This window comes from Myxocyprinus asiaticus, chromosome 40 (genome assembly GCF_019703515.2).
Source record: "Myxocyprinus asiaticus isolate MX2 ecotype Aquarium Trade chromosome 40, UBuf_Myxa_2, whole genome shotgun sequence".
NCBI classification, from domain to species: Eukaryota; Metazoa; Chordata; class Actinopteri; order Cypriniformes; family Catostomidae; genus Myxocyprinus; species Myxocyprinus asiaticus.
In genome coordinates this window covers 22,341,970-22,365,244 of record NC_059383.1, presented here as the reverse complement: position 1 = coordinate 22,365,244, position 23,275 = coordinate 22,341,970, and the positions used below count along the sequence as shown (strand labels likewise).

Sequence of the window (23,275 nt, the reverse complement as noted above, 5' to 3'; positions counted from 1 at the left end):
TTTATTTTCAATCAAGCTTTTACTTTGACTTCAGCTTTTATTTTGATGTGTGTATTTGACGGAAGCTTCACTTGACCAGATAAACAGTTTGCTACATGGCTCAGTATGATCATTAAAGTGCAAATGCGGTGATTTAATTATATAAATATACAGTCTTCCCGCTTGACAGTGGATTATTGCTCTGCTTTGTCATCTCATACAACGCAAATGATTCTCAATGTCTGTGGAGTTTCCAGTGTATGAGCGGTTGGCTTTACACATTCATTTAAAGAACGTGGTTCATACAGACTAAGATTGCAGCCTTGCAGTTTAATAATCACACTAGGACATATTACAATTTTAATTTGATTAAATGTCTATTTCATTATAAAAGGAGTAACAGAGCACACACTCAAATAAGCATGTGAGCATTTGAAAGCAATCACGTGTCAGTCATACAGCTGGCAGGTATCGGATTAAGTCGGTGCTCGGAACTACTGGTACTGCAGAAACACTGGTATCGTGACATCTTTTTTAGTTTAGCATTGACTTGATACTGAATTACTGTTACTTTTGACAGCACTAAACATAATACAGTCAACAGGAATGACAGGAAAATTTTATTAACCATACTCCCTAATCCAAACCCCAGCCCTAAACATAACCGTCAGTGGAGTAAAAATTTAATTTTAGAGCAAAAAATGCAGCCTTCAAATCGAACTCACCATTATGTGAATGCATTTACTTCCTGTTATCACAGGACCGCAACACATATGTCTCAGCGATTGCTCGTGCGATCAGTAGTGTCACATGGTAAGGTGAAAACTTCAGAATGTCTCTTTTTGTGTTCCACGGAAAAACAGATATTCATATGGGTTTGGAGGGACATAAGGGTGAGTAAATAATTACAGAATTTTCATTTTTTAGTGAGCTAATCCTTTAAATAAAGAGCTGTTCAGGTTGTAGTCTAAAAACACGGAGGAGAATTTGCCATGGGTTCCCTCAGGATTTTCCTATGGGTTTTTATAATGACAGTTTTGGATTTATGAGCAAAATAAGGTCTGTGGTAAATATTACATCAAGATACTTGGACGTTTTTTTCTACAACATAAATAACACACAGTCATACCTCAAGCATGATTTTCGAAGCCGTATTTAAGCAACATACTTTTTTTTTTTTAAAACCCCAGCAGCTTCAAAATTCAGGTTTGAAAAATGAATGTAATTTATGTTGTAAAACAAAACATCCAAGTATCTTAAAGTGATGTTTACCACAGACCTTATATTACTCATAAATTCGAAACTGCCATTATAAAAAAAAAAAAAAAAAAAAAAAACATAGGAAAGTCCAGAGGGAACCCATGGCGAATTAGCCTTCCAGGTTCACTTACAAATTAACATCATGGATGAACAGCTCTATTGTTAGCTAATAAGATGCTCCCAGGGTTAGAGAAATTTCAACTCTTGTAACTCTGGACCAATTGCACAGATTTGAGCTTGCATCTTTGACCACTCTGAGCCTGAGGAGGCTTTTCGGGAGAGCGCTGGAAACTTAAGGATGAACAGACTGTCTGTAGTCCATCTCTGAGGAATGTCAAAAGCTATCCACAGTAGCAAAAGGGCTTAACAGTCAGGCTTTCCGGCCAAACCTCGGCCTTTACAATAAAATCCCTTATCCATTTTTACCAAATGTGGGTTTTAACCAAACACAACTCAAAATTCATTCATTTTTGTATCTTTTTTGGATGTTCTTCAGATAAGAGAGTATTATGAGTGCTGAAAGTGATTAAGCTCAACCGTACTGAATTAGAAAGCACAGCTATAATCAGCCATCGACAGTGTTTACTGATTGGACTTAATTGTTTATTTTGAGATGTTTAAAATCTAATTTTTTTTTGTCTACCAGCTTTGTTTTGGATAATGCAGTTTCTGTGTTTTAATGTAAACTTGTGATAAGCAATATAGTGGTTTGAATTAGAAGAACAGAAGTGATCTGTACTCTCCAAGTACATTTGGCTAGGGTAATTTCATCAGTTAAAAATGCATAAGCTAAAAAATGCAGCTTTTAAAAATCACAGCTTTTTCCTGTGATAAATCTCCCATGCCCATCTCGTGCCCCATTGAGGGGAGCCAATGTTTATGTGAGACATTATGAGGGTGTTGGTATAGATTACCACAGATCGTGCCGTGCAATGTGCAAAATGTTTTCCATATGATTCCCACATATTCAGAACCAGACATTATGGCTGTCAATCATTCATTTCATGAACCTGTATTTCAGTATTATTTTCACACAAAATTTCTTGTTTAAGCCCCTCACATAATAAACAAATATCTTCCTTAAATTTGCAGTATGTAAGATTCAGAAACCCTTGTTATTAATGACACCTGTGACCGTTAAGTGAACCTGTTGCTTGTGCACACACTCCATAGGGATGCGAGCGTGCGAGCATCCACCAAAACAATAACGTAACATACAAAGAGACTGAACGTGATCCACCGGCATGCTGACAGATGAGGTAGCATAATTAAAATTACAGTTATGATCGTTTTACTACAAACATTGAGACTAAACTAAAACTACTTATCAGCTAACATAGCATACTGATACACACATACAGCTACATACTACCGAACTATACCGGACAGTTTACTGTTGCACTGTTATGTTGCACGATTGTATGTTTTGTATGTCATATGTTGTACTACGAATTAGAAACCAGCGTATTTGCTTACATTTATCCTGTATACCTGACTATTAGTATAAAGAGAAGATCGTTGAAATTATTTGAAAGTTACGAAGCAAGGTAGCTTACAATTCATCAGCGTTAGCAGGCAAGATCAAGTTATCTAAAATTACACAGATCAGTCCTTATGGCACTATATTTCACATGCTTTGGAGTTATGTAAGCTTACCTGTCCAATAAGAAGAATGCCAATTCAGGGTCAGTTTTGATCCCCAAAACCGAACAAAGGTCCCTCCAGGATCAAGTGCCCTGCCGATGTTCACTCTAGTTTTTGCTCGACCATGATCACGTTCCCTCTTAGCCAGACAAGATTCAGTAGATAAATGTTTTTTTGATTTTTTTGGCTTACAGTTTTTTTTCAGATGTGAAAGTGAAACTAAACCTGCACCACATGTGACTTTCAGATGTAAAGGTGAAAGTGGGGATTTAGAGTAAAAAAAGGACTTAAATATTGATCTGTTTCTCACCCACACCTACCATGTCACTTCTGAAGGTATAGATTTAAACACTGGAGTCTTATGGATTACTTTTGGATGCTTTATGGATACTTTTATGGTGTGTTTATGTGATTTTTGGACCATAAAAGTTTTGGTCACCATTCGCATTGTATGGACCTACAGAGCTGAGATATTCTTCCAAAAATGAGGGTGAGTAAATGATGAGAGTATTTAAATTTTTTGGTGAACTATCCCTTTAAACATTCACTGGGACAGATTAACCACCGGCCGACTGGGCCATTGCCCAGGGGCCTCTAAACCCAAAGGGTCCCGAGCTCTCAATCAATTATTTATTTATTTTGAGAAATCTATTATAAATCCATGTAAATGTCAGCCTTATGTGAAATACCATTTGATCGGCCGATTGTGTGCTGGGTGACTCGAATGTGTGCTCAGGGAATCTGCGTCTCACAGGTGCAGCGTGTTTATTTGAAGGACTGAAGAGAACAGCGTCTGATTTACAAAAAGCTTCCAAACACAAAGATAAGGTGCAGTTTACCCTGGCTGCGTACAAAGCTATTGGTTTAAATTCATATAAGCGACAGAATTCAAGCAACAGTATGGAGGACTTTAAAATGTTTAAGTCCTGCATGCATTTAATATTTAATGATAAAGAGAAAGGTACCTTAATACCCTAAATATGTGCACGGTTACATTTTGTAATATTTGGTTAACTGCGATAGTTCACAAATGGTTATTGTGTTATTTGTCAGGAGTTTTACTCTGGAATAAAGAACGTTTATTGCCATGGATGCATCAAACACAATCTCAGATAGCAGGGAATAAAGTGCACAGTGAGCTATGTGGCACAACGATCAAAAACGTCCATCAAGTGCAAGTTTATATATATAGCCTCGACGCACGTGTGAACAGCCCGTACCTCTCCCTATAGCCTATTTGAAAAACTGACCTGAACCTGGCCCAAATCCTGTAGGTTTGTCGGGTACCATCGGACACATATCAGATTGAAGACCTCTAAACACGTGCAGAATAACCAAATAGTGATTTTGGTATTTGAATACCATGCACATCCCTATTAATAACGCATGATTTTGGATCGGTTCATAATTAAAAAGTACATATTACTGGCTGTGTAACTTTTCTTCCATCAATTTGAAAAATCCAACCAAATCTGGTAAGCATCCTGTAGCACATAAAGGTGAACATAGTCACGTGACACGTCTTGGGGGGCCTTCATGGTGTACTGTCCCATGGGCCTCTCAGTTCTTAATCCGTCCTTGAACATACATGGTTGCTAACTTAATAACGTATTGATACAACCACATCTGTTTCATGCAAGTAATAAATATTTGTGTCGAGGAGGAGGGTGTGGCCAAGCCATAAGGATGGACACCTGCCTCTGAGTTGCCTCAATCAGCCAGCAGAGGGATAAAGAGGAGCCGAAGACGAGAGACAGAGAGTTGCACGCAGCCGTCTAAACTTGTGCATTCTGCATTGGGCCAGGACGGCCAACAGTATGAGCGTCACACGGAGCTGTGTGTGTGTGTGTGTGTGTGTGTGTGTGTGTGTGTGTGCTGGCATTCCTGTATGCTGAAAAGCATTCTTATGTTGTGTTTAAGTTGAACAGTCTGTCATTAAAGTCCTACTTGAAGTGTTCACCCAGTTCCCGCTTCCTCCTTCAATAGGGAAGGCGAGGTCTGCCACAATATTGAATGAACTTCATATGCTTCCATAAGAACACATATAACAGGGAGCATTTTGCAAATTTGGGGGTAGAAGGACTTCTTCTCTGTCAAATAAAAACATTTGTGCATTAGAATAATTTAATTTTAGTAAAGGAACAATGCATTCAGAAGTGTCTGGGGAGTGGGGACAACATGTTTATTGCACCCAGTTGTTTGGCAAAACAGAGAAATTCCACACCTCAGTAACCACTAACTAGATTAATTTAATGCATGTCCCAGTGGAGAAAGTGGAACCATAAGGACTCAAAAGAGCTCTGCCCATGTCTCCTATGATGGAAAACGCCCCTTTGTATTCAAGTCCTATGCAGTAAACACAATTTTAGGAACTTCTCTCAAAGCTTCTGCTGAGATCTGTTGGGTACATGCTAAATTCAAGCTGACCAACAGCTCTTTCTCCTGTATGCTCTTTTGTCTCTTTCTGTTAGTCTACTTTGTGAGAAGCTACCATGTTTGTGTGACCTGACTTATATGATGTCTTTCATTGTCCTGAAAATGGAGGGAATACAAAGATTTCCTTGTGTCTGTCACAAGCCATCTTTTCCCACTTATCTTATCTGGGTGGTGGACAATCCTGGTTTCCACCCACAACTACCAGGCAGCCAATGGAAAAGGATGTGTTGTCTTTCTCACAGTGAGGAGGGGTTCAGTGATACAGTAGGACACTTACAGATTTTATCTGAGCATCAAAGGTGACCTGTGAAAAGATTCGGGGCTAGTGATTATGCTTGGCTCAGCCATTCACTTCAAACCAAAGAATTACTTGCCTCTTTATATATATGTAAATTCACAATAACATATATTTCACCCTCTGTCCACAGGTCCTCCAGGAAAACGGGGAAGAAAAGGCAACCCTGGTGAGTTCCATAGCAGGCACAACAGAGCTATACATTTCCTTTCTAAGGACCCTTTTCTCTCATTGTACACCACACACACATTTGTTCAGAGGAAGAATTGTACACATCTCATTGTTTGAATGAGACCTGTGCCAAAACCTTTAAAATTACAGTAAATTGAATGTTGAGCGATTTCAGCTGTGTTTTCCGACCTTATACAGACTCTGTTTTCCAAGTGAAAGGTTCTCAGTATCCTCTCATGTGTTCCAGACCTTTCGTTTTTCTTGTCATGTTTAATTTGTAGTCCTTTGAACCGTTGAACAGATGGAAATGTCCGTCCCTATTATGCAGTTAGGAGAAGTCTTGTTCTCTTTGCTAGTCACAGTGAAATTTCTATCACACTGCTCGGTGGGGGTCAAAAAGAGAAGCTCTTCTTGTCTTTCACTCATATTCACAGCATGATGTTTGTTTTAGTGGTGATCTCTTCACCTCAGGAACCTGAGAGTGGTTCTAAGCCCAAAACATACTCTACTGAAAAACTTTTGATGTAAAGTTCTGATATTGTAAGAAGCTAAAGTGTTCTAATCTGTCCGAGTCATATTATGGACACCTTTGGCTTGCTCATTGGTGGCTTTAGGACATTAAGGCATGATTTTCTGTAAAGCTTCTTTAAACAGTATGCATTGCGAAAAGCGCAATACCAGTTAAGTTGACAACTTGTTTGGGAAATTATCTTCAACATACTACTTGCAAGGCTAACCAAATAGCCTGTTGATGATAAACAAGCAAACTTGTTTTATGAAGTATCCAAGTTTAATTATTTAAAGAACTGAGATACAAGTTTACTTCATGGGGATAATTCTTTACTCTTACCTGACATTATAAATGCAAGATTGATTTCAGGACATGTGACTGTTTTGAAAAACATTATTTATTTATTTATTTATTTATTTATTTTTACAATACTATTTGTAAACTATATTGTGCAGCTCTGTTTACAGAGAGCTCTGGTAAATTAAACAGTATTTTATTAGTCCCTTGGCTGTATAAAGTAGATTCATCTGTATCTGGAAACCATATTTATAGCATAATAGCACAATTTTGATTAATGCTTGGGTTGCTGGTGACAGTAAATAAAAGAGATTTCTGCTGTGGGGCCACTGCACTGGTGGTCCGGTGACAGCCTCAGTATGTTCATCTTCAGTCTGTCTTGTTCATGATTACACAAAACAAGTGTTAATGCTAACGGACAAAGCTCAATTTCATTCAAATGTCACGATTATCGTGTGGATAGTAGAACTGATCTAAAAGCAAATATGGACCTCATGAACACACCATATGTACACACACAGAAATCCACACACACCGTCAGACAGGGGAAGAACTGTATCTTTGTTCTGTGTTTGATGACTTTGATGGCTGTCGGTGATGATGGGAGGAGTGACAACCTCCTAAACACACAGCTTAGTCTCCATAAAAAGCTCCTCTCCTGCAGCCCAGGGCTCTGGGTGAGCTGAACTATCTCTCTCTCTGTTAAATTCTTACAATTACATCTAAGCTTCAACAACTTTTAAAATATTTTATAATGTTTTAAAAAATATTGCACATCTCTCTAGAAGTAAAACAGTGCAATTACTGCATGTGTTGATCAAACCAAAATTAAGGGTGTACTCACACTTGGCAGGTTTGGTTAGATTAAAACGAACTCTGGTGTGATTGCTCTGTTAGTGCGGTTCATTTGAACAAGTGTGAACGCTGTCACCCCAAACTTGGTGCGCACCAAACAAGCAGACCGAGACCGCCTGAAAAGTGGGTCTCGGTCCGCTTCCAAATGAACTCTGGTGCGGTTCGATTGATATATGAACGCAACATAGACCAAAGACATCTAAACGGACCAAAAACAGGAAGTAATTTGCCTAATACTGACCTCAAGCATACCTGGTTCTTCTCATCATAGGAGCTATGTTGCCCATTACAGTTCGGTACAGGCGTTGGAACCGGCGTCAGCCGTCCTTGCAGCATATCTTCATTTGTGTGTGCAACGGAGGAATTCCTGGCACTGTTTTGACTCCTTTACATATTTTATTAGCTCTTCGTTTGTTCTCAGCTGGTAAAAATACCACCATATATACATATATAAATATAATGAGCGCATTTCGCCCAGCAGCCAGCATTGTTTTGGATGATCGGCAAGTTGCGTCGAAAAATACATGTCATAATAGCTGTCCAATCAGGTTGTGACTTTTTCCTGATGCCTTTGGTTTTGTATCGTTAGGTTCGGTGTTAAAAATGCCAATGTGAACGCTAAGTGAACCAGGACTAAATGTATCATTTTCTTTTTTGGTCAGGACCAAGAGAACTGAACTACAAGTGTGAACACACCGTAACTTAAAACTATAGAAAATATTGAATTTCCAATCCTGCTTGAATTTTAAATGCATTGTGCTTCCATAGACTTCCATAAATGAGTTTTTTGTGCTGTTGCACTCAACCATTTGGATTTCACCTCGCAAACACAAAAGGGATGCAAGCCTCTTCAACTGTAAACGCAAATCTCTTTTACATCAATACATCATCCATCATCATTTACATAGATTCAGTGATCTGATTAAAAATGGATAATTTCACATGCTGCAATTTTTCCATGTCAGAGATTCTGTTATTGGATATTAAAATAATGGTTTCTATTCACATTTTATGCATTTTATGGCATTTTCGGTGGGCAAAATTTCAGTGCATCCCTAATTCCATCCCTTCTATCACATTTCTCAGGATTCAAAGTTGAGAGAACGCCAATGACTGTCTGATGCATTATGTTCAATGCACTGGTCAAGAGCGAGAACAGCTGTGCAGCGTAGGAAATTATAGTCCAGAAATTTTCTTATGATACTTTGTGACACTCAATCAAGGGTTATGGTATGAGCATGAACTTGTGCGCATTTGCCATTACAAGCATGAATCAGCTTTTGCCAGTGTTGACCACATGAGTTTGTGAGGCTAAGATAACTTGTCATTAAATCAAAATTGATCATGCTACACTGAAGGCCAGTATATAAATATGAACTTGTAATTTCACAAGAATGCACTTTTGGACATCAAGATCATTCCCACACTGCAGGAATGCTTAAGACTTATTTTTTGCCTGAATTCAATTAATTAAGGATTCTCCAAAATCACAGAATGCTGCTGAAACCTTTTGAGTATGCACCAACTGAGTGCAGATAAACACGTAGTTCTGTTCTCTCAGAATGACAGATTTTGGCCCTCTAAGTGCAAAATTTCTATGTTAATAAATCAAAACTCACTGCTCTGAGCTTTCCCACCTCGCAGTAGAAAAGAAAACGAGATCTCCTTCACAGGGTTGGGGAGTAACGAAATACAAGTAACGGGAATACGTATTTAAAATACAAAATATAAGTAACTGTATTCCACTACAGTTACAATTTAGATCATTGGTAATTAGAATACAGTTACATTCAAAAAGTGTTTTGATTACTGAAGAGATTAATTTGCATTTTATTGTCATGTGTTTCATTTAATATTTAGTCTTTTCAGATGGAAAACATTTATACATATAAATGATGTGATCCAAAGTGCATTTGAACAGCAGTGAAACATTTTCTTATAATGTGTTACATTCATACGAGCAGACAGAGAAGTAAGTTTGAAGTAAGTTTGGAGCAGCAGAAATAGAAATAATCCTTGTGTAAATTGTCAGCTTTACGCTAAGCTAAAATGCTATTTCTAGCCATTTTACATGCACATTACCAGGCACGATCATATTTTTTTAATCAAGAAAATTCACGTTGGATCATAATTTCTTTTTCTAGTAAGACCTTTGATATTAGGGCAAAAATCATATCTAAAATCCTTAAAACAAGATCAATTTGATTTATTTTGTTTTAGAAACAACACTGCATAAGATATTTAGGTTTTTCAGAGAATGTATTTTTAACATGTATTTTGTCTTACTCTACTGGCAGAGTTTTTATAGTCAAAACAAGAGAAAAAATCTACCAGTGCTGAAGAAGTAATTCAAAGTATTTAGAATACGTTACTGACCATGAGTAATCTAATGGAATATGTTACAAATTACATTTTACAGCATGTATTCTGTAATCTGTAGTGGAATACATTTCAAAAGTAACCCTCCCGACCCTGCTCCTTCAACATCTCAATTGTTTCTCCTAGACAGCCATGAGATTAAAATGAGAGCAATGGAGATTTTTAATTAAGTCTCCTACTTCGAGTTGTTCTCCAGGGAAAGAAAAAAAGAGGAAGAGGAAACATAATTAATTTCTCTTTAGATCTGTGCCAATGGCCTTTGATTAATTAATGCTATAATCAGGGTTTGAAATTAACCCCCGCCAACCCGCCAAATGCGGATAAAAATCAACCGTGGCGGGTAACGCTGTCAACTCACTAGCCAATTTGGCGGGTTATAATTCTAAGTTCTATCTGTCACAATGCAGGCCATCTGTCTCAGTGATTCCCAACCGGTAGTACGCATACCTCACGGGGTGCTCATTACATCGTGATAACAGGTCGAAAGGGAAAGAGAATAGAGAGAGAAATAAAGAATATCTTAAAGACTGACGTTTTTTATTTAATCACTTCTGCAGCAGCACACCGTTCGACTAACAGGCAACTTTGTGTGTGCGCATTACATCGCATGCGCTCCGAGAGTGCTCATGGTGCAGATACATCATATACAGGCTGAACGGTCAAATACACTTCAAAATTGAAAGGCCTGGGTGTATGGAAAACATACAGGAACGTCAACCAGGCAAAGCTGTTCATGCATAGCGGAGGAGGAGAGAAGAAAGTTGAGGGAGAGTGTCCACTGAGAAATTCATTTCTGTGATGAAAGGATGTTGCATGTCATTTCTGAATAACGGGGAGAGCGAGGCACAAACTAATGCAGGGCTAGTTGTAACACATGGTTTAAAAGTTTCCACAAACACTGGTAAGACGAAACTTCGTTTGTTTACTTGTTTCCATATCAACAATGTGTAGAGAAAAAAATGTGGCAAGAAAAACAAAAACGTATAAATATCATGAAAAGTTCATTTTACAATAGCAAAAGTACCATTTCAATAAGTGTTTAAAAGTGTTCTATTTTCATCTCTGTTTTTAGGGTTTATTCAAAATGAGGCAAACCTGGTACAAGTTTTGATACAATTGTTAGAGGGAATTTTACTCTGTCATATGGCTGGTCATGTTACAGTGAGGCTCACCTATGGCATAATATTTCACTTCACTTCTTTCCAGGTAGATGATGAAAAAACTATATGCCGTGTTCATATTAAAAACCACATTTTTGAACCAGATGTGTAAAATTAATGTGAACAAATAAAATAAAAAATACTTTGAATGGCAAGTGTATTTACACAAACTTAAGAAAACCAAAAAATGTAAGTTTGTGCCCTGCTCTCCCCCATGAAATACAGATTTAATATTAAATATACTTGAATCTTTAATTACATGGTTATTTCTGAGATTTTGTTTGGGCTAGTAGAACTTCTGAATGGATGGTTACTTTAAAATGTACTAGCCAAAATGGCTGGTGAGTGAAAAAGTTAATTTCAAACCCTGGCTCTAATCCAGAACCAGATTTTCTGAATGTGCAGTTACTTGAATGAATTGTTTGTATGTACACATTGGCCTCTTTCATTCAGATCTCTAAACAGAAACGCTACACTCATGTGGTCATTACTTCCTCATGTTGATAGAAGAGGCAACAGAAAACATATTGATCATTGTATAATTTATTATTGTATCATTACATCCTGCACAGTGTTACATTTTGTATAGATTACTCTGAAGTGCAACAAATGATTGTAACATTAGTTACATTTGGTTTCAACATACAATTGTTTGTTTTTCTTTGTGTTTCAGGAATTCCAGTAAGTACCTCTGTTATCACTGGAACTTTAATTCAGAGCAAATGTGAGTGAGGCTTGAGGTGGGCTTGAGATACAGCATGGCATGATCCGTGCTGGCTTAACAACCATATTCACTGCATAATGAGGTGAGATAAGAAGGAAAGGCCAAGTAGAGGATATACTGTATGCTCCAGAAGACCATTTCTAAATCAATTTCACTGTCTGGCATCCATCCTGACCGACTGTATCTTAATAGCCAGACATGGTTCGGACAGCCTGTAAAAAATCTAACAGATAAAACAAATCTCTGTGCTGTGCTTCTTTACACAAAAACTATAGGGCACACTAATTACTAGATGTTCATGTGTTTGTATGTGTGTGTTTATGCATGTATGTCTGTTTGTGTACACAACAAAGTTCTCCCACATTTAATTATGCAATACAACAACACTGCAGCACAGTAAACTTTTATTTCTGCGGTTGGATCATATTTCACAACATGAGCAGAAAGCCACAGTAATAAAGGAAAAGAGCGTATAAACATGCATGATTGCCCCAAACACGTTTAATTCTTTTTATGACCAATTAGTCACATAAGCAGTGTTTATGTATTACAAACTCATTTTTTATTTAAGTGGAGACTATGAGAACAAGTGGTATGTAGCCCATTTTGTTAATTTCCTGTCCTTACACTGGATGGTAAACAAATGTTTCTGTTTGTTACTACATATCTAATGTTTTATTTTAAATGGGTTTTTTTTATTTTAATGTTTCATTTTCATTAAATCCTAACAGGGCACTCCAGGTCGAGATGGTTACCCGGTAAGTGTCCCCCCCATTCCACTTCCAATAGTCAAGTGATCACATCTGTCATCTAAAATGAACACAAATGCACTGTCTCAGTATACTTGCTCTGACCACAGTGAAAGGCAGCTTTAAGTGTCATAGTATGCCACCTGCTGGACATATTACGAATAATAGTAAAAAAAAAAAAAGAAAAAAAAAAGGGAATATTCTTTTGCAGTGTTTAGCACGTATTCCAATCAGTCATGTGGGATCTGTGTGGGAAAACAAGGTTTTCGGGTTTAAAGGCCAATAAGATTTAGCATGTGACTTTAAAAACTGAATTAATACACAAACCTGTACTTTATCTTGGACTTTACTTTAGTTGAGACACAATCCCTTAGGCTTTTGACCACCATGATGTTCATGCTTTGCTTTGCTTGTACATTTCGGGAAAATTAATCGTTATGTTGGGGTGGATCAGGCCAAATTATTCTGCAAGTTGATTTATTTTTCCCAAATGTTAGATTCATTTATATGGAATATATAATGAGACTGTATTAATCAGCTGCATGCCTCATGAATATGAAAGACATTTTCATTTAGCATTGGAGTAAATGAGTTATGAGTAATAATTAGTAAAAACATTCAATAGATACAATGCAATAAAACAATTGCCTATTTTAGTTAATCACATCATCTAGTGACAATATAGTTATCACTCGTTCTTATAGTGGAATTCTTGTTCTTTCCACTATCAAATAACTGCTTTTAAAAAAAGCATTAGTTGTATGAAGTCTCTCTGACAAGTCGGCACGATCCAGATGTGATCAGTTGCATGCATTGGCAGCCTCTGTGCTGCATGAAGATCAACTGGGAAATATCGGCCTGTGTGAAGTATCTCCAAGGATAACAAGAGAACTGCTCCAAACTGGACTGTGTGCAGGACTCCACCACATGTGGCCCTCACCGGATTTCCAACTGCATTCAAAACAACACAAGTCATCTGTCTTTTTCTCCCTCTCGCTGACCAGCACGACATGTGCATCCCCTGCACGCTCTCTGGTCACTTGTCCTTTTCGAAAGCACTTTTAAATCGATATACAAGCACACGCACACGCAAACAAAGACAAACAGCTCTTTTATCTTTGTTTTCTGGCTGATGAAGGATGTGTTGGTCAGCTTAAAGTCACACAGAGCAGAGTATGATGAAATATCTCTGTTTCTATCGCTCTGTATTTATTTATTTTTTTCAACATTATGTTGTTTGTACAATGATGACACATTGTCTTCATGTTCTCTGTAACGTATTCATTATTGAGTCATTGCGTTTAGATCTACCATGTGCACATCTGTTGAACATTTGTATCTATATAACCTTTTGTTAGGGTCAGTCAGAAAGCTTTCACATTCAGCTTAATTTAGTTCTTCACCTTTTATTTTTCTTCACAAGTCAATGAACTACACACATAGACCGCTTTCAGCACCTTCAATGCCTTGGACAGCGACCTCCATGTCCTGTAGTCTAAATTTACTGGAGGCAAATTTAACAAAAAATTAAATTTTTGTTTTAACTATATTCCACTTACTGTTTGGAGCCCCTGATGGGTGGTGTGGTGTAGTAGTTAAGGCGAAGAGTTGGTGAGGTTGCTGGTATGATTCCCGTAAGGAGTGAAACATGAGCCATCATCACTGTGGAACCTTTTCACATATCTGGGTTTGGAGAGTGGAAGTAAACGCATAGCAGTGTAAAGTTGAATGCAGCGAATGGGAGATCACAACAGCTATATTTTTTGCATACCCATTTTCTCCAACAGCAAAAGAAAAAAATCAACGATTACACTTTTACAGATTTTCAAAAGAAGACAAAAATAGAGAGCACTGGATAACAGTAGTAAGAAAGACCAAATTTCCTGTCACTCCCTCTGCAGCTGTGTTAGAAGCCTCATCGCAGCTGTAGTAACTCATTATTTTAAATGTATTTTGGGGAAATATATTACAAAGTACAATGTTATAAATTTACACTAAATAATTAAAAAATTTAAATCTAAAAAACGTTTGCTACATTTACTCAGTTAAATAAGGCAGAAACGTGTCATCGCATATCTGTGAAAAGGGTCTGTTGTGCCCCTGAGTAAGGCATCTAGCCCCAGGTTGCTACTGGGGGATTTTCCCTATAATGTTCATGGCACTTTTTTATGGCTGCCACATAAATATTATAAATAAATTAATAAGCAAATAAATTACTTCTAATAAATAATAACAAATAAAAAAATCAGTCTTATAAATTATAATATAAAATCCAGCTCAGGTTGTGTGGCAACAAATAAAGATTTTATTCTGTTATATTATTATTTTTCCAATACCAAAATTGCAGAGGAGTTTAATTCAGAGTAGGACAGGGCTTGTGTCCATCTTCACTTTCAATTTGTTATTCATTGTCATGATTGTCCTGAAATAACCATGTAATTTATTAATTTAGCAGTCATTAATTTATTCATGTCATGAGAGTAAAAGCATAACTCAAACGATTCTCTGAACTTACTAATGCCCGGTTTCTCCCAATCTACTCTCCTCTTTCTGTCTTTTTCTCTGCCAGGGTCCATTGGGTATGGATGGTAAGCCTGTAAGTACTCCCATTAGTCATCACTTGTCATGATGCAATTTCATCAAACCAGATCATGTTTCTTTAGAAATCAGAGCAACGGTGGCTTAAAGAAATAGTTCACCCAAAAATGAAAATTCTGTCGTAATTTAATCACCCTCATGTTGTTCCAAACCAGTATGATTTTGTTTCTTTTGGTGTCAACAAAGGGAGAAATTGTAAAGAACATCCTGATCACTAATTTCCATACACTATCAGTTGATAATGATTTACTTTGAAGCTTACAAAAATCACCAAAAAGTGTCAAAAATATCCCATGACATAATAGAATGACATGAGGATGAGTAAATGATGACAGAATTTTCATTTGTGGGTAAACTATCCCTTTAACTTTGCATATCTTTAGGAATATTTCAGTTGGTTACAACATTAATGGTTAAAGCATGTGTCCATACATGACTATATAGAGCATGCTCACTCTTAAGACATCACAGAAAATATTTTTGTCTTTTCTCCTCATAGGGACCTCCAGGTCAAAAAGGCAGTCAAGTAAGATTTTTCATCCTTTTAAATCTGAGGAATTTGTAAATGTTGTTCATACACTCATTTGCATAATATAATAATGCATTTGGCAGATGCTTTTATCCAAAGTGACCTATGAGTTATACATTTTATTAATATGTGTGTTCCCTGGGAATCAAACACATGACCTTGGCATTACTTGAACCATGCTCTATCAATTGAGACAGAAACAGCAGTCTTGGATTTATGAGCTGGAATGAGATGCATTTAAGGTCCCTTACAAAGCCCTAGCTATTACACCAACATTTAGCCCATACCAGTCCAATCTCTCTAAAGAGGCACAGTCAAGATGCATATCCATCCCAGTTCAACTCCACCCCATTACCTCATCCAAAAGGACTTCATGGTAAAGACGGAGAGAACAGCAGCATTCCCATTAGATAAGATCACTCGCATTCCTCAGGTTACTCCAGGTCTCTGGTCCTCCTGTTATACCCATGCATATGTTTACTCAGGGGAGGCCGGGGAGGGCCTCAGAGCTCTGTCACTGCCTGGGAGAAATGAAGCAGCTGAAAAGAAGGAGCCTCTTTAAAAAGCCATTAAATTGAAGTCCAAGGGTAAACATGTGAGGCCATTGCTTAGAACTACTCACAGACTGGTTAAAGCATCCCAGCGAAACACCAAAACAGCTTTTGAGAATTACGTCACAGTTTAGAGTCACCAGTTTTAAATCACACTCAGATGGACAGTCGTTCTGTTGCTCAAAGTGGAAGGGCACTTTAGTCAAGAGTGTTTACTTGAAGGGCCATTGAATGTTAAAGACAGCAAAAGAGGGGAGTATTTTTGACTGGGCACACATGAACAAGGGGAATTGCTTAAAGGACTTGCGTAACAAAAGAGATGTGTAACATCTCAATGTAATGTAAATGTTTTCCATCTGTGTATTGTGTGAGAGGCTGTGAATTGTAATGTTTGAGTGTTTAGAGAGTCAGTATCATCTAATATGGCTTCTCCATCTCAATCACTACCTCAGAATAAGGGATCAAGTTATTGATCCACTCCAGTCATTTGGTCGAATGATAACAACTCCCAGTCCATTTACAGCATATCCTTGCAATCTTTATGGCTACAACTCCAGCCAACTTTAAAAAGATAAAAGGTGACACCAACTCTCCCAATGTTCTCCCTCTACCATTTTGCAATTGTCCCATAACCATGGGCAATGACAGCAAATCCATCTCAACACTTAAAATTAAGTCTGTTACACAGCTCACAAACAGAAGGGAAGGAGAACACAGGTTTTTCCAGGCTCAGGTAGGACTTTAAATCGGCCACTTCAGTGCTTTACAACTTCACAAACATGTCAGCTTCACAGGCACGTAGTAACTTAAACACTTAAGCTTCACAAACATAACAGATTAAATGTAGCAGCTTCAGGAGCACCGTGGCCTTCCTTGTGCCAGACTCTCTCTCTCTCTCTCTCTCTGCTGGTGGCTGCTTATATGCCGCTCTCCCCATGCTCACTGGAATTAGAAACAGGTGTTAAACATAATCTAGCTCAGGTGCAAGTGCCCTTACCGCTTTCTATCTCTCCGGACGGACGCTTGACCACTCCCCCACTGCCACAGTGTACTTGGGACCAGAGTCTCATGTTTGACATACTTTGAACAGTCCCTCGACACCACTGCACTGCTTTTCTGTCATGTGGCCCATACATACATTTACATTTATGAGACATACTTACATTTATGAGACAGCACACAAAATTACAGTGTTTGAAGAACTGCAGATAATGCCAGAATAAAGCTTTGAATATAATTTATTCCCTCAAACCAACCATCCACCTATGAAATAAGAGCTCTTTTGGAAAATATGAAATCTTTGCTGTCATCAGGAATAGAATGTCACTGTGTTATCTTTATTTTTATTTTAAATCATCAGATAATATTTTGTGATATTTTGGTTTTGCTTTAGCCAATGGTTTAGAAAAACACCCAAATTCAACTAATAAAATATCTGTCAGTAATTTTTGAGGTGGTGTTGATGGGGGTGACTTGTCAGATTTGCAATGTAAAAGGCCTGCACTGACTAGAACAATTTTGAATCTGTCACTTTGCATCTTTCTCTACTTTTGCCAGGGAATGCCGGGACAGAAAGGAGAAAAGGTACATTCACTCCACTTCAGAACACATTCCAGCACATTATACACTATATTGCCAAACGTATTCGCTCACCCATCCAAATAATTGAATTCAGGTGTTCCAATCACTTCCATGGCCACAGGTGTATAAAATGAAGCACCTAGGCATGCAGACTGCTTCTACAAACATTTGTGAAAGAATGGGCCACTCTCAGGAGCTCAGTGAATTCCAGCGTGGTACTGTGATAGGATGCCACCTGTGCAACAAGTCCAGTCGTGAAATTTCCTCGCTACTAAATATTCCACAGTCAACTGTCAGTGGTATTATAACAAAGTGGAAGCGATTGGGAATGACAGCAACTCAGCCACGTAGGCCACGTAAAATGACAGAGCGGGTCAGCGGATGCTGAGGCGCATAGTGCGCAGAGGTCGCCAACTTTCTGCAGAGTCAATCGCTACAGACCTCCAAAGTTCATGTGGCCTTCAGATTAGCTCAAGAACAGTGCGTAGAGAGCTTCATGGAATGGGTTTCCATGGCCGAGCAGCTGCATCCAAGCCATAAATCACCAAGTGCAATGCAAAGCGTCGGATGCAGTGGTGTAAAGCACGCCGCCACTGGACTCTAGAGCAGTGGAGACGCGTTCTCTGGAGTGACGAATCACGCTTCTCCATCTGGCAATCTGATGGACGAGTCTGGGTTTGGTGGTTGCCAGGAGAACGGTACTTGTCTGACTGCATTGTGCCAACTGTGAAGTTTGGTGGAGGGGGGATTATGGTGTGGGGTTGTTTTTCAGGAGCTGGGCTTGGCCCCTTAGTTCCAGTGAAAGGAACTCTGAATGCTTCAGCATACCAGATATTTTGGACAATTCCATGCTCCCAACTTTGTGGGAACAGTTTGGGGATGGCCCCTTCCTGTTCCAACATGACTGCGCACCAGTGCACAAAGCAAGGTCCATAAAGACATGGATGAGCGAGTTTGGTGTGGAAGAACTTGACTGGCCTGCACAGAGTCCTGCCCTCAACCCGATAGAGCACCTTTGGGATGAATTAGAGCAAAGACTGCGAGCCAGGCCTTCTCGTCCAACATCAGTGTCTGACCTCACAAATGCGCTTCTGGAAGAATGGTCAAAAATTCCCATAAACACACTCCTAAACCTTGTGGAAAGCCTTCCCAGAAGAGTTGAAGCAGTTATAGCTGCAAAGGGTGGGCCGACGTCATATTAAACCCTATGGATTAAGAATGGGATGTCACTTAAGTTCATATGCGTCTAAAGGCAGATGAGCGAATACTTTTGGCAATATAGTGTATTTACAATTTACTGTGCCATTGAGGCATAACAATTACAGTTTTGCTCTAATAGAAGCTTATGTTAAAAGAAGCCAGTCTCAAGTGTGCAATTCTCTGGAGCACATGTCAGTATTCACTGCATTCATTAAAGGATTTATTCTCCTGAAAATTAAAATTCTGTCATCATCAGCTCATGTTATTCCAAACCCTATGGACTTAACCACATTTGGCTTGGCTTAAGAAAATTTAAAATATAGAGTCATATGGAATACTTTATGGTGTTTTTGGTCATTTTTTGGAGCTTGACAGACCCAGTCTATATTTATTTTGGACATTCTGCTAAATGTATTTTTTTATGTGTACTATGAAAAAAATAAAGAAATCATGCAGGGTTTGGAATGACATGAGGGTGAGCAAGGGCGTAGATTGGGGGGGGGGGGGAGGTTGTACTTGCTAATCTTGATTATTGAAGGGGTTACCTTCCCCCATCCTCCCCAGAATCTACGCCCCTGAGGGTGAGTATGTGATGACAGAATTTTCTGTTTTGGGTGAATGATCCCTTTAAAATATCCTGCATCTAACAGTTAAGTTAAGAGTTTCTTTTTCCACAGGGTGACCAGGGAGACATGGGCCCAAGGGTGAGTGTCACAAACACCTAATGTTGTACTCAGTCTCAAAAGAAACATGAGATTGCTCTGCTGCACTGATCTGAGGATGCCCCTTGACTTGGAAGGCAATTAAAGCTGTTTTCCTCCAGATGGCAGGGCTTGTTGCTAAATTACAGCCTCAATATGGTATCCATCACTGTTTCCTTGCCCTCACCCAGCCTGTCTTCAGGTTCTCTTTATCTACATGGAAAAACCATGAGCCTTGACAAATTAGGAATCCCTCAGTGAAGACCGTACCACTTTTCTATCTATATCAACTTGAGCCATCATTTAAATCATTTGGCTCCTAAAGCCTCTTTTCCACCATATCTCATGACCATTCAGCACAATTAGAAACATCTGCCTTGGCTGATCTCCCCCTTTAAATGATAAGAATGTGTTGTATGTACAGCACTGGCTTTGCTTTACGCCATCATTTTACATAGTCTAACAGTGGAAAATTGAGCCAAAGCATTTGGAGTAGCGACATGAACAGTCAGGAAAAGGAAAACAGCCTCTCCCATGGGCCATGTTTCTCTTTTTGTGTGGAAACAAGAGCCAAATGAGTGCTTTTCAACTACAGTTTAGCAAGGGAGTGTGACCCCATAGAATCCATTAAAACTCTCATGGGACAACAGCTTCTTGACCTGGAAGTCGATTAAAGCATTTCCTTCCAGATGGCAGGGCTTGGTTTGTAGTGCAGGTGGAGGATTGACCTTTTGCTTACTCTTGACTTGTGACTTTTGCCCAGACACAAAGCAAGTAGCTTCAGATGAGACACACAACATAGACATTCGCATCAGATGCAGCCAAGAGCAATGTTGTGCGGAGTCATATAAATGCAATTCTCCTTTTTATTGGGGTTTATGGCTTCATTACTATTATTAATTCTCATACTTAGAGTCAGGGGTTTATCCAAACTCGTCCCACATAGTTTCTACCATGATCATGAATGATACTCCGAATTGTGTGGCTTGTTGAGTGGAGATTTGCTATTTCTAGCAATTATACTCCCAATGGAATTTAAGATAGGTGAATGAATCCCATTGACTTAAACTGAAAAAGGGACCCGAGCCATATCTAGGGACTTGGGGAAGGCAGTACCTAGCAACCAACTGAATAAAAACTCCCTGGCAACCACCCAGAAAACCTTGCAATGTGGCGGCAAGTTTTGCACGGCCAAGCACCACTCACATGTGAAAATCTAGTTCTCTAGATTGGTTGTTCCCTATACCATTTTAGTACAGTTACTGCAGAGTATGCTTTAGTGCACACAAACAACCACTGACAGTCTATGAGAAAAGTATATCAAGAAAGATTTTCTCTGGAATCTATTGCAGACCTATCTAACCGCAACTCCAAACACAAACCTCATCGCCATGTGTACCCATTGAAAGTTAATCATATCCAGAAGGTGTGTGTGAGCTTGAGATCTCAAAACACAAAAATATCCAGAATAGCTCATACAGGATTTGGTTTCAAGTTGAAGCTTAGTTCTTCACAGAAATACAACACAAGATGTCATCCTTTATCACCCTCATATCCATTCTAGCCAGTGTCATTTTCCAAATCATCTCCTCTGTCTCCTTTATGTCATTTCCTGTCTCTGTTTACTTCCATATGACCTCTGACCTCACAGGGACCACCAGCTTACGCAGCCTCTGCAGGCCTGCTTAGTAATCAGATTCTCACAGTGAAGGTTTGTCCCTCCTAGGCTATTGTCCCTGAATCGCTCAACACCTTCGGCCATTTGCTTTCATATTTCATTAACATCTCAGTGTCTTCAAACCTTTGCACTCTTCCTCATTTTTCTCAAAGTCTCCTTCAATTCCACAAATCATTATACGGAGGAATAATGGTGCAGGCTGAATCTCTGCCTCTCTCTTTCTCTCTGCGATTACATTCTTTGCTCTCTTTCTTAATCACTCTATCCATCTTTCTCATTATCTGTCCTCTGCTGTCAGATGGTCTTCCCACGCTATGAGCATATCTTTCTCTCAGCTACAGGTGACCACCACACTTTTCACAGGCGCCTTCTTAAGGTAGAGAATGACTCATGCATGCCTTACTGCTTTTCTTAAATTTTCCCCATTTCTGCTTCTCATGTAAGTATCCTTGGCCTCAAGATTTCTCCCTTAGCTCCTCAACAGCTTGTGATGCTATGTTGCATGCCTGTTTTGAATGTCAAAAAGAGGAATAATTGCTGTGTTTATTGACATTAGAGACAAAAACATGTTACACAAACCACAGCAAACAAGCAAGCCAAAATAGCTTTTTGTCTTTTTAGCAGTTGAATTATGTTATGTTAAAAAGGCTTACAATGTCAATGTCTTTGTAGATAGGTTCCTCCTGGGCATTTGGCTCTAGAAGCTTTTTACTGCAGCTTAATCTCTTTATCTGGAAGCTGCAGCCAATCATTTCATCTTCAGTAGATGCAGAGATGAGATAAATATGCTGTGAAATGAATATGAAACAAAAATCATATGTAGGCAAAAGAAAAGCACTTATTTGAGTAACATTTAGAATGGACAATAAAACTAATAAGATCAGAAACAACAATGAAATGTCTTACTTTTCACTTGACAGTATTCAAAATCTTGTTTTTCCCCCATGTTCTTTTTCTCCATCTCTGTCTTTCTGTAGGGCGATCAAGGTCAGGCTGGGCCTCCAGGTCCCCCAGGACCTCCAGGAACACCTGGTCCCAAAGGGCCTCCAGGAAACACTGGCAAAGATGGGCCCCGGGGCCACCCAGGAGAGCCGGTGAGACACTCACTTTCTATCTCACATGGTCTCTTCTGCCTTTCCATCATCTGTGCATATACTGAGTTCACTCATTCTACAGCTGTTGCAAGTCATATATGAGTCACACTGTGTTGAAGACCCCTGCTCGGAAGACCAGGTGCTACTTCTCACTGTGACACGGTCTATACAGAGCTGAACTCTGAGCTCAATGCTGAGTTTATACTTAATTTGCATTTACATCTGTGCAGATGCTTTTCTCGGGGAGCTTTGGACTACAATGAATAAAAAAAGTGCCAAGATTAAAGGGATATTTCACCCAAAAGTGACAATTTTGCTATCATTTACTCACCCTTATATTATTCCAAACCTTTTAGCAATGAAAGTGAATTGCGATAGAGGCTGTCAGTCCCCAACATTCTACATAACATCTACCTTTGTATTCCAAAAAAGACAGTCATATGGGTTTGAAATAACACGAGGAGATTGATGATCCAACAAGAACACCATGATCATGATGCAAGCATGCTCATACAATGGTTCTTCGCAGTGATGCATAGGCATTATATAACGGTCCGTGAGGTGGGCTACTTAGTGATTGAACACACCTCTAGCGTACATAATGGGGCATTAAAGGTGCTGTAAGCCATTTTTTTCATTGAAAAGTATGCAAAAAAATGTCCTACTCCCTTAAAGATAGTAATGAAATAAGTGCCCTGAGATATCTCACCAATCTGTGACAGCTATAGACTTTGTAAACAGCAAACAAAAATTTGCAGCTGCAATGCAGCTCTTTTGCTCAGTTTTGGTCTCAAAATTATCTCTGGAGGGCGAGGTTTTGGAATGTGGGGCGTGGCTAATTCAACAGCTCAGTCACGTAAAAGCTTCAGAACGCTAAAATCGC

The 23,275-nt window shown here is 38.9% G+C and overlaps 1 protein-coding gene and 1 long non-coding RNA gene across 2 annotated transcripts in view; one reads left to right on the top strand and one right to left on the bottom strand.

Moving 5' to 3' along the window:
• LOC127431126 (collagen alpha-1(XXIII) chain) overlaps positions 1–23,275 on the top strand; it is a 154,751-nt gene that overhangs the window by 122,182 nt on the left and 9,294 nt on the right. Inside the window, exons 3-11 of the mRNA XM_051681399.1 lie at positions 5,748–5,783; positions 11,661–11,668; positions 12,443–12,469; positions 15,030–15,056; positions 15,558–15,584; positions 17,696–17,722; positions 19,597–19,623; positions 21,272–21,331; positions 22,276–22,392. Of these exons, the coding sequence (XP_051537359.1) occupies positions 5,748–5,783; positions 11,661–11,668; positions 12,443–12,469; positions 15,030–15,056; positions 15,558–15,584; positions 17,696–17,722; positions 19,597–19,623; positions 21,272–21,331; positions 22,276–22,392 (356 nt within the window). The remainder of the gene's footprint in view (positions 1–5,747; positions 5,784–11,660; positions 11,669–12,442; positions 12,470–15,029; positions 15,057–15,557; positions 15,585–17,695; positions 17,723–19,596; positions 19,624–21,271; positions 21,332–22,275; positions 22,393–23,275) is intronic.
• LOC127431128 (uncharacterized) lies at positions 13,232–16,145 on the bottom strand. The gene is made up of 4 exons (XR_007895532.1): positions 15,943–16,145; positions 14,976–15,054; positions 14,020–14,143; positions 13,232–13,411 (listed from the first exon to the last, which is right to left on the bottom strand). It is a non-coding gene; the product is annotated as an uncharacterized LOC127431128 (long non-coding RNA).